The following is a 12,188-nucleotide window of genomic DNA, read 5'->3' as shown; positions in this document are numbered from 1 at the left end:
GTTGATGCTGAAAGGGTTTCTTTCCCTGGAAATCACATGTAGTCCAAATAAACTGTAGAACTTTGTTTCTTTGTATCCAACATGTAATGTTTTCACGTGCATAACATGTCTTTCAGCTTCTACAGTGTCTCGGCATTGATAGAATTCTGTGATAAGTTACATCGATTTCGGTCTTTTGTGAATTTCTGCTGTTGGTCAGACACCCAGCAGTCCGTGAAGAACTCTGTCAGCCATCAATAATGCATTGACCAGAGCTCTGTTCACATGTCCTGGAAGTTAGCCACAGAGTTACGGCTAACACCACCTAAAAGAACTTCACCCTGTTACAACAGGTCTACTAGGTTATAATCATAGAACCATTTATTAGTCCTTATAGATGCTTATAAACAGGGAAATCAGTTGGCCAGTCACATTCACGTTTATGTGTCCCTGTGTTTTAAGAACGATAGTCGTTGAATGAACTGGTGTTATCACATCACGTGATATGATCACATAAGCTGTCTTTCCACACACACACACACACACACACACACACACACACACAGTGACACCTGTTTATGTCAGGCACTCACTTCTCCTGTTGCATGCGTGTAGGTTTGTGACTGCGTGTGTGCGCGCGTGCGCTTCCTCTTATACAAGTGTTACGTGGCCGACGGTCAAACTAAGGACACCGTGAGTGTTCTGTAACAAAGGCGTGGGTCTCCCGGTTGTTCCCTTCAGAGTGCACAACCTTTGACCAGGGCCCGTGCAGGTCTGTCTAGAACAAGGCAACAGGGTTCCATTCAGGACACATGCTCCAACACCTTGGCAACGGGAAGGGCCGGACGTCACAGCATCATAAAGTCGCCGTTACAAAACCCAAAATCGTCTCTGCTCAGTTTAGCCACACGAGGGCGCTGGATGCTATTGGCCCAAGGAGCAAACAGACACAACTGCCTGGGATTCTTAGCGAAGCATTCGTTGGGTGTACGCTGTCGTGACTGGGTGTGTTTGAGCTGTCAGGGAAACAGGTAGTAGGTACGCATGGGATTACAGCATTATTTCTGTAGACAGTTTAGCTAAATATGGAGTTAGGCAATCTGATTGAAATGTCATAATATTTGGCTAGTTTATTAGTCTGGTGCTTAACCTTTTGCAGATCAGTACACTGCGAATTGAGGACGTTGCCCAGACTTCTCAGTAACCAGTTTATCTCAACAATGGCTACTTTCAAAAAGGAATAGCTGAAATTATTCAATCCTCAAACCACCTGACAATTTATAAAATCCTAACTCCTAATAAGGGAAGTTAAGAAGTTAACAAGCTGGCGATAGTAAGTCCATGGTGCAGTTATTGATATGTTATTGATATGGAGAGGGGTCAACAAGGCCTATAGTGAAGAGAATACAATTCCCACTGTGAAACATGGTGGTGGCTCACTGATGTTTGGGGGGGGGGGGAGCAATTAAGGCACGGGGAATCTTGTGAAAATTGATGGCAAGATGAATGCAGAATGTTATCAGAAATACTGGCAGACAATTTGCATTCTTCCATTTGCATTCGACACTCTTGGACTTTCCAGCACGACAATGACCCTAAGCACAAGGCCAGGTTGACCCTCCAGTGGTTACATCAGAAAATATGAAGGTTCTGGAGTGGCCATCACAGACTCGTGACCTTAATGTAATCGAGCCACTCTGGGGAGATCTCAAACGTGCGGTTCATGCAAGACGACCAAAGACCTTGCATGACCTGGAGGCATTTTGCCAAGACGAATGGGCAGCTATACCACCTGCAGGAATTCTGGGCCTCATAGACAACTATTACAAAAGACCACATGCTGTCATTGATGCTAAAGGGGGCAATACACAGTAATAAGAACTAAGGGTATGCAGACATTTGTACAGGGTTCAGTTCATTTCTTTCTTTGTTGCCATGATTTGTTTTATGATGGTGCCATTCTGTTATGACCTACAGTTGAATGTGAATCCCATAAGAAATAAATGTGTTTTGCCTGCTCACTCATGTTTACTTTACAAATGGTACATACATTGAACAGAGATGCTGATTAGGCAGGTGGTCACACCAGATACTGACTGGTTTTCGGACCCCCCAAAAACAGTGAAACTGCACATTTTAGAGTGGCCTTTTATTGTGGCCAGCCTAAGGCACACCTGTGCAATAATCATGCTGTCTAATCAGCATCTTGATATGCCACACCTGTGAGGTGGATGGATTATCTCAGCAAAGGGGGAGTGCTCACTAACACAGATTTAGACAGATTTGTGAACAATAATTGAGAGAAATAGGCCTTTTGTGTATGTAGAGAAAGTCTTAGCTCTTTGAGTTCAGCTCATGATAAATGGGGGCAAAAACAAAAGTGTATATTACCAATTGTCCAAGGTAGAAGCCTGGGTTTTCCGGAAAGCACACTTTGTTTACAGGTCAAACCATTTCCATAGAGGCTTCTAAATAGAGGCCAAAAGGTTTCCACCTGGAAACAGATTTTGTAATCCCTATGTTGTAATTATGTGGACCAGAATGTCAGTGTTTCGTTCATACAGGAAACATTAAACCACTTCAACATTTACAGTCATTACCTCAAGCAGCATTTCAATCAAACTTAAATTAAGCCAACCATTTCATTTTATACAATATGTACATTATAAACTTCAATAAATATGTATCAAAACGTTATTTTGGCTCACACTATACATATCTTATGTTAACAAGCTAACATTCTTAGAGTATTTGTCTTTATTTGGCGTCCATCAGCACTTTGTGTGTGTGTGTGTGTTGCTCCCTTCTAGGACCAGCGACCACTAGATGCCAGGTTTCGGCTCATGGAGTATCCAGCCAGACTGCTCTCCTGTTTCCCCCAGGCACCGAACGGAACCACCACAATGGTACTGTTGTCCTCAGAACCATACTGTAGAGCCTGAAATACACATAGCACACTGTAGAGCCTGAAACACACATAACACACTGTAGAGCCTGAAATACACATAAAATACTGTAGAGCCTGAAACACACATAACATACGGTAGAGCCTGAAACAGAAAAAACATATATATCGCTCTGATGTCCTCTAGGTACAGAATTAGGATTAGTTTCCTCTAGAAACAGATACATTTTTCTTTCATTATTTTCTTTCCACTCTTCACACAAACACACTCACCTGTTCTGCAATGATGTTTGCGGCCTCTGTGGGGTCGTGGCACTGGTTGATGACATCACAGATCTCCTGGTCGTTCATGATGAAGTTGATCCCGTCTGTGGTCAGAGCTAGAAATGTGTCATGGTGGTGTTGAAGCTGAATATATAAACAACAACATACTGATGAGGCTTCATCATCATCATCATCGTCGTTATTATTGTGAATGCAATCGTTACTATCGTAATCCTCATCATCTTCACCACCTTCATCTTCATTTTTACTAAGATAATCCTTGTCATCATTATCACAGTCTAGTATTACAACTTGAATCAAGGTTGATGATGCTGAGTGTGTTATGAGATAAAAACCCTGATCTTACAACTTGAGTTTATGGTAACAGGATTAAAACCCTGATCTTACAATCTGAGTTTATGCTAACAGGATTAAAACCCTGATCTTACAATCTGAGTTTATGGTAACAGGATTAAAACCCTGATCTTACAATCTGAGTTTTTGGTAACAGGATTAAAACCCGGACTTTAAAATCTGAATGTATGGTAACATGATTAAAACCCAGACTTTACTATCTGAATTTATCGCAACAGGATCAAAACCCAGATGTAACAATATGAGTTTATGGTCTGCGATTGCAATCTCAATAACTCACATTTATCCGTTGGGTTTCTGGCAGGGCGATGACACCCGTGTTCTTGAGGTGAAAGTCTCCGATGCTCCGCGTCATTGCCAACCTCCCGTTAACGTTGGCCTGACCCAAACTGTTCCACGTCACAAACCCTCCACTCAGTTTTATCCTTTAGAGGAGACAGAAAGGCGGAGGGGGGCAGAGGGATCAAGAGAAGGGGGAGGGATATAAAGAGAGAGGAATATGTAGAGAGTAAGGTTATAGAGGGGGAGAGAGGGGGGAGAGAGAGGGAGAGTGGGGGGGGGGAGAGAATAAAAGACAGAAAGAAAATAAAGAGTGGTAACGATTGAAAATGAGAAAGAGCAAGAGAGCGTGTTTTGGGAGGGAGAGAAGAGGGTGGTCAGATAAGCAGCTGTTCAAAATAGTATGTGGTTCAATTAGCAGTCGAAGCTAGTATCCCTGGCCAGTTTTCTGTCCCAGCCAACTACTCCCTCAGTCCCAGGGAAGAAATGGGACACGAAACCCACTGTACATGTGATCCAATGAGGTAACATTCAAACACCCTTTTGCACACTCGGTCCAGGTCCAATCCCCCGGTCCAGTCCAAACATAGAACGCACACCCCACCCACACCTTCTAGAGGTGCGTTCAACAAGGCTTCTAGTAACGCTGTTAGTTGAATGATTTGAAGGAACATGACTTAGTAACCTTGTTAGTTGAATGATTTTAAGGAACATGACTTAGTAACCCTGTTAGTTGAATGATTTGAAGGAACATGACTTAGTAACCCTGTTAGTTGAATGATTTGAAGGAACATGACTTAGTAACCCTGTTAGTTGAATGATTTGAAGGAACATGACTTAGTAACCCTGTTAGTTGAATGATTTGAAGGAACATGACTTAGTAACCCTGTTAGTTGAATGATTTGAAGGAACATGACTTAGTAACCCTGTTAGTTGAATGATTTGAAGGAACATGACTTAGTAACCCTGTTAGTTGAATGATTTGAAGGAACATGACTTAGTAACCCTGTTAGTTGAATGATTTGAAGGAACATGACTTAGTCAACCAGTTAGTTGAATGGTTTTTGACGACCTGCCAATCCCACTCAGATACAGTCATTAGCAATCCTCCATAGTTCCTCTAGTTATTTGTAGACACATAGCTAAAGCCCTAGTTGACCCCCCCCCCCCCCGCCCCCAAAAAACACCCAACACTACTCAGCCCACCTGACACACACACACACACACACACACAGGAGACCTCCTGACCATTCCATTCCCCTGGGGTCAGGGTGGACGCTCCTCTGTCTATTCCTGGAGTAACTCTAGTTGTTGGGGGGCGGAGTTCTCCACTGTTGTGAGATAAGCGTACTGTACCCCATTATGGAGGACATGGACAGAGGGGTACATATCTGTACACGCTTCCCACCTCACTCTGTCCCTTCTCTCTTCCCTGTCTCCTCTTTAATTCTGTCTCTTCCCTCTCTCATTTTCTCTCTTCTCTCCCTCCTCTCAACGTTCCCTCTCTCCTTCTCTCCCTCCTCTCATTTCCCTATCTCGTTCTCTCCCTCCTCTCATTTCCCTATCTCGTTCTCTCTTCCCTTTCTCTCCCATCTTTACTTTGAACTCGGTTTTAAAGGGTTTTGTTGGCACAGTAAAAATGTGTTTACATACGCCAAAGCAAGTGGAAAATAGGAAGGGAAGCTACATAAACAGGTATTGGTTGAGTTTACAGTGTTTTCTGGGGGGATCCACTTTTGCCCTTTTGTCATGGCAACGGGTAAAACCTGCTGCTGTGATTGGATAAACATACGTCTCAGCCGTCTCACTGTGTCGACCTCAAGGCACATGTATGTGGTGATGCGTGTGCAGAGTAAGCGTGTCTGTGTGTGCTTGTGCACCTCTGTCTCTCGTCCTTCCTGTCGGGTGTATGGTCTGTCGTGAGTTTCCTGGCCCTCCCCTTCCTGCATAGCAATGCTCGGCTGTCTCCCACGCTAGCAACCACCAGCTCTACACCATCACGTAACACGGCAACCGTTGCTGTGGTCCCTGCAGTCAGGAAGGAGGCTAGGGGGATGGTAGGAGCGAGAAGAGAAGATGGCTATAAGAAAGAGGCAGGAGGGGTGGCTTCATTTTGTAGGCTTTCAATCTAGAGTCTCTGGAGTTCAAGAGGCTAGCACCACAGCTTCTATTTCAGACAATACATATCTTATTGTTCATTATTAAAATATTGGAATACCCCCCCCCCATGTGTGTGACTGAGTGAGTGTGCGTGTGTGTGTGTCTCTTGCCATTGCCAAAGTAGCTGACGTGTGTTAGAAGGCCTTTGTCCAGTTCTAGGAAGGCCAGGGTCAGAGCCTTTTCCAGATCCTCCTCCTGTTGCAGGGCGTCTCTACAGATACAACCAAACAACATATCAAAGACCATCAGGAGGTGCACACACACAGGGGACAGAGAAGACTGCCATCAGGAGGTACACACAGGGGACAGAGAAGACTGCCATCAGGAGGTACACACACACACACAGGACAGAGAAGACTGCCATCAGGAGGTACACACACAGAGGACAGAGAAGACTGCCTTCAGGAGGTACACACACACACACACACACACAGGGGACAGAGAAGACTGCCATCAGGAGGTACACACACAGGACAGAGAAGACTGCCATCAGGAGGTACACACACACACACAGGACAGAGAAGACTGCCTTCAGGAGGTACACACACACACACAGGACAGAGAAGACTGCCATCAGGAGGTACACACACACACACACAGGACAGAGAAGACTGCCATCAGGAGGTACACACACAGGACAGAGAATACAGTAAACAAAAGGAGAATCATGAAAATTGTTCACTGTACCATATATACAGTATGTAATATATTATATAGATTGTATTGTATGTACAGTATGTAATATATAGATTGTATTGTATATACAGTATGTAATTTATTATATAGATTGTATTGTATATACAGTATGTAATTTATTATTTAGACTGCATAGTTGGCACATAATACCTGATGTATTTTTCCATGTAGGTCTCGCAGTATTCTGCAGCGTGTCCCCCCCCATGACCATCAAACACGGCGAAGTACACCACGTTGTCAGACAGCTGACCCACCTGGAGACGGTCCTCGTTCACCCGGCGCTGGCCCAGGAAAGACGCACTGCCCACGCGGGACAAACTCACCTGGAGAGAGACACACACACACACACACACACACACACATATAGCCACTGTTACGCACAGTAACGCACACAATAACACACGAGGACACACTATAACACACACATTAACACACGTTAAGAGCTACCTGTGGGATTGGTTTTCCGTATCGAATACTCGGGGGCAGCAGAATGGGTTCCTCTATCCGGTCGTCCCAAATGCCAAAGCTGTCCCAGGGGGTGGGCCGGCCACTGCCATCTGGATCAAACCGCGTACTTCTGTTCCGGCATAACCTGGCCGCACCACGGGAGGAGAGAGGACACAGGGGAGAGGACAGAGGGGAGCGGAAGGAGGTGTTTGGGATGGACCGCACGGTCAGAGACGCAGCCCGGCGTCCGACCGGAGAACGACCGCAGCGCACCAGGTTGATGAACACAGTCGAAGACATGACCCAGGTTCTTTCACCTTGTTGATCGGAGTCTTTCTACTTCGGAGGAGTTCTCCCTGTTAAGAGATTATTACAGTAGTCAGCCACACTAGGGCATACCGCTGGATGAAAGAGGAAATACTGTTTACTTTCCACTTGTTTTGGCTATATAAGTAATTGAATGGCAATACTGCCCTTTAAACTGAAAGTGAACTGAAAGGGAGAATGAGGAAGAAGAGATGATATTAGGAGGGAAATTAAGGATAGAGAGAGATGGAGATTAGTAAGAAGATGGGAGAGAGATTAGAAGTGAAAGGCGGACAAGAAAAAGGAGAGATTGAGATTAGGTGAGAGCGAGAGAAGCTGATCTAGGCAACGGAATGGACATGGAGTATTATTCTCTCTAGTATTGCCTCTATGTGTCTGAGTGGGTGTGGTGTGTGTGTACGCATACGTGTGCGCATCTGTTTGTTGGCCAGCTGGCATACTGTGTTTCACCTAATACCCTGAATCGTAACAACCGTCCGCGCACACCTCTCCCTCAGCTCGGTCACTCCAGGCTAAACAACACACGCCTGACGATCGCCCGTAATCCCAAATCCAGCGACCTCCACGTGCTCACCGCCCACAAATTGATGACGTCAATAACAATATACACTACACCGTGTGAGGGAGGGTAGCCCAGGCGGGAACTTAATTCAGCCAATGTTACCGGTTAACAGTTTATAAAGGACAGTTACTAGTCCAGTTATAAAAGGCTGTTAGTTGTACCATAGTCCCTTCAGTTTAGTTAGAAATGGCTGTCAAACATCCTAGTCCGTTAGTTTAGTTATAAAATAATGACAGTCGTATGTCGTTATTAGTTATACATGCATAGAAGGAATATAACGCAGTGGTATGGTATTAGTTGACCGGGTAAAAAAAAACGCAAAAAGAACATCTGTTAATTATAATCCAGTAAACGAAATTTAAGCCTGTACTGTAACAAAAAGAAACCCGCGTAAAAATTCTAAAACAAGTTTAAAGCAGTTTCCATATATTTCCAGACAGTTATTACATACAGTAACTTAGCGTAAGAACGTTTCCGTGGTCTACAGGCAAAAACGCACACAATAAAGTTTAACCTAACCTTTGCCAGTAGTATGGATGCGACAATATTAGGTCCTTTTGGCTGTGGAGGTGAAGTAATGCCCTGAGCGCTCACGCCGATCTCGAAGGTCTCAGATTATTTCAACAAATATAAACAGCGGCCTGACGCACCAATCGTCATTTAAATAACATACAAATATGCGTCCAATAGGGTACAGGGGCGTGTCGAGTCTATTTGCGCCACTCTCTCTCCACCTATCTCGCTTCCTCTCTTCACTACCTCAACTAACCTTGATCTCCCTCTCTTCCTATCTCTCCGCGAAAATGTAGGTCACGAGATGTATTGACACAGCAAACACGAAGCCAGTCATCATGGGACGACACTAATACCAGTAGTGTTTCCATTGCCAAGTCGTGCATTTTAAATATGTCCTCAAATTCTAGAATCTAGTTCCAATTACACATCAGGTCTTTGAATCAGAGTTCTAGTACAACCATTTTGAATTAGGGGTGTCAGAGTTTCAGAACATCCCGCCTCAACTAGTGCAAAAAAAGCCCTTAATCCAGCCACTATCATAAAGGCCTGATTGCTGTGTGGTGAAGTGATGGTTGTCCCTCTGGCAGGTTCTCCCATCTCTGCAGAGAAACAGCCTTTGGGTTCTAGCTCCCCTACCGATCAAGGCCCTTCTTGCCCAGTTACTTATTTTGGATGAACAACCAGCTCTAGGAGGAGTTTTGGTCGTTCCAAACTTCTTCCATTTCACATTGATGGAACCCACTGTGCTCCTGGGAACTTTCCATGCTTTGGCCCTCCACAGATCTTTGTCTCCACATAATTCTCAAAGTTTCCTTGGATTGTGAGGCTATTTTTTTTCTCTTACCTAATATAGAATGGTGTGCACCTTTCTTAATCATGTCAATCATTCGATTTTGCCATAGGAGTTTGCCATAACTCCAATCAAGTTCAACAGACATCTCAAGGATGACCAAAGGACAAAGGTTGCATCTGAACTCATTTTGTAATAATGTACATAAGATATTTCTATTTTTCACTTTAAAAAAACTCAAACAATTTTTTCTAAAAACATGTTTTCAGTTATTCATTATGACCTATTATTTGTATAATGATGGCGAATAAAATATTTAATCAATTCAAAATTATCTGCAGGAACGTAACAAAATGTGAATTGAAGGGGTCTGAACAAAGGCCCTGTTAATGTTTCGGACAATCCTGATTGTGACCAAATTAGACTCAAGGCTTATGAACACTCCCCCTAATGAAATGACCCTGCTGTCCAACACCAAATACCAAAACAGAGATTCAGTCAAGGCTTGTGACCACTCCCCCTAATGAAATGACCCTGCTGTCCAACACCAAATACCAAAACAGAGATTCAGTCAAGGCTTGTGACCACTCCCCCTAATGAAATGACCCTGCTCTCCAACACCAAATACCAAAACAGAGATTCAGTCAAGGCTTGTGACCACTCCCCCTAATGAAATGACCCTGCTCTCCAACACCAAATACCAAAACAGAGATTCAGTCAAGGCTTATGACCACTCCCCCTAATGAAATGACCCTGCTCTCCAACACCAAATACCAAAACAGAGATTCAGTCAAGGCTTATGACCACTCCCCCTAATGAAATGACCCTGCTGTCCAACACCAAATACCAAAACAGAGATTCAGTCGAGAAAAAAAAAACGTACATTAATTCAGCAACTCGAGTCCCCGAGTGTGTCCCTCAGACTGAAACGCTGCCGAAGAACATCTAGACAACCACACGGAACATCTAGACAACCACACAGAACGTCTAGACAACCACACAGAACTTCTAGACAACCACACGGAACATCTAGATAACCACACAGAACGTCTAGACAACCACATGGAACATCTAGACAACCACACAGAACATCTAGACAACCACACAGAACATCTAGACAACCACACAGAACATCTAGACAACCACACAGAACATCTAGACAACCACACAGAACGTCTAGACAACCACACAGAACATCTAGACAACCACACAGAACGTCTAGACAACCACGTGCAGCGATTACTTTCCACACAGCGGTTGGATGGCCGTTGGAACCTGGCGTAGGCTGTGCCATGTTGGAGCCTGGCGTAGGCTGTGCCACGTTGGAGGCTGGCGTAGGCTGTGCCACGTTGGAGCCTGGCGTAGGCTGTGCCACGTTGGAGGCTGGCGTAGGCTGTGCCACGTTGGAGCCTGGCGTAGGCTGTGCCACGTTGGAACCTGGCGTAGGCTGTGCCACGTTGGAGCCTGGCGTAGGCTGTGCCACGGCTCCATGTGCTGCGCGTTCAGTCGACTGCAACCTTTTAACATGACAGCGGCAGTGATGTGGATTCCGATCTGACCGTCGAATCGTTTGGGATCGAAGCCGTAGATTCTGCGCCCAGTCGCGAACCTAAAGCCAGGGCCAGGGACGCCCGTCTCAAATGACTCTGACGGAGCTCTGCTGTGACTCTTCAGATGTTGTCTTGAGGTAGGTAGGCCAACCTGTGGAACCCACCCGTCAAAAGCCAGTAGTGTATATATCTATGTATTATTATTGTTATATTACAACACAGAAATGTTGGGACGCTGTGTAAAATCTAAGGAACAGAATGCAGTGATGTGCAAATGATTTAAACCCTATGTTCAATAGAAAATAGTACAAAGACAACATACTAAATGTTGAAACTGAGAAATGTTATTGTTTCTTGAAAAAAAAAATGCCCTCTTTGAATTTGATGACAGCAACACGTCTCAAAAAATCTGGGACAGGGGAAACAAGACTGTCAAGACAATGCCAAACCACATTCTGCACGTATAACAACAGCATGGCTTTGTAGTGAATTAGTCTGGGTGCTAAACTGGCCTGCCTGCAAATGGGTATGTATTATTCTAAAAACAATGACATTTCTCAGTTTCAACATTTTATTTGTGGTCTTTGTATTAATTTCTATTAAATATAGGGATAAATGTGCACATCATTGCACTCTGCTTTAATTTGCATTTTACACAGCATCCCAACTTTTTGGAAAACAGAGTTGTATTATTATTATTTATTGTCATTATTATTATTAGAATAACTTGTATTGAGGGGAAAGATTAATCTGGAATAACTTATTCTTTCTATAAATAATTCCTGGCTATATTGATTCCATGTAAAATGATTCCTAGTTTTACTGATTCTTGAAAAAATGATTCCTGGGTGTACTGATTCCTTACAGAATGATTCCTGGGTGTACTGATTCCTTACAGAATGATTCCTGGGTGTACTGATTCCTTACAGAATGACTGCTGGCTATACTTTGATCATTTTACAGCATCAGCCTTTTATCGAGCTGGTGTGTCCCTTTAAATAAAACATTCAAACATCCCTGCTCCCTCTTTTCCTGTTGTGAACATACATTGTGACTTTAATCCATGATGAATTATTCAAACATGCCTCTATCATCCCATCAGAACGACTAGTTAATTATTTCCGAGCTCCACTTTGTGACAGAGAGAGATGGAGAGAGGAAGTGATAAAGAGACCGGGGTAAAAACGAGAAGAGAGAAATGAGAGAGGATAGAAGTAGAGAGGATAGAAGGAGAGAGGATAGAAGGAGAAAGGATGGAAGGAGAGAGGATAGAAAGAAAGAGGATGGAAGGAGAGAGGATGGAAGGAGAGAGGATACAAGGAGAGAGGATAGAAGGAG

General features: G+C 44.0%; 1 protein-coding gene across 1 annotated transcript; it reads right to left on the bottom strand.

Moving 5' to 3' along the window:
• Positions 1-2,607: 2,607 nt before the first annotated feature.
• Positions 2,608-8,627, bottom strand: si:ch211-149b19.3 (protein phosphatase 1K, mitochondrial). Its single transcript, XM_029117281.2, has 8 exons — positions 8,514-8,627; positions 7,106-7,461; positions 6,809-6,981; positions 6,073-6,173; positions 5,683-5,848; positions 3,804-3,948; positions 3,158-3,292; positions 2,608-2,917 (listed from the first exon to the last, which is right to left on the bottom strand). Exons 2-8 carry the CDS (start codon positions 7,403-7,405, stop codon positions 2,786-2,788), a joined length of 1,152 nt encoding a protein of 383 aa, XP_028973114.2. The 5' UTR covers positions 7,406-7,461; positions 8,514-8,627; the 3' UTR covers positions 2,608-2,785.
• Between the last annotated feature and the right edge of the window lie 3,561 nt (positions 8,628-12,188).

Source organism: Esox lucius, chromosome 24 (genome assembly GCF_011004845.1).
Source record: "Esox lucius isolate fEsoLuc1 chromosome 24, fEsoLuc1.pri, whole genome shotgun sequence".
In the NCBI taxonomy this organism is placed as follows: Eukaryota; Metazoa; Chordata; class Actinopteri; order Esociformes; family Esocidae; genus Esox; species Esox lucius.
This window is presented reverse-complemented; position numbering and strand designations above follow the sequence as displayed.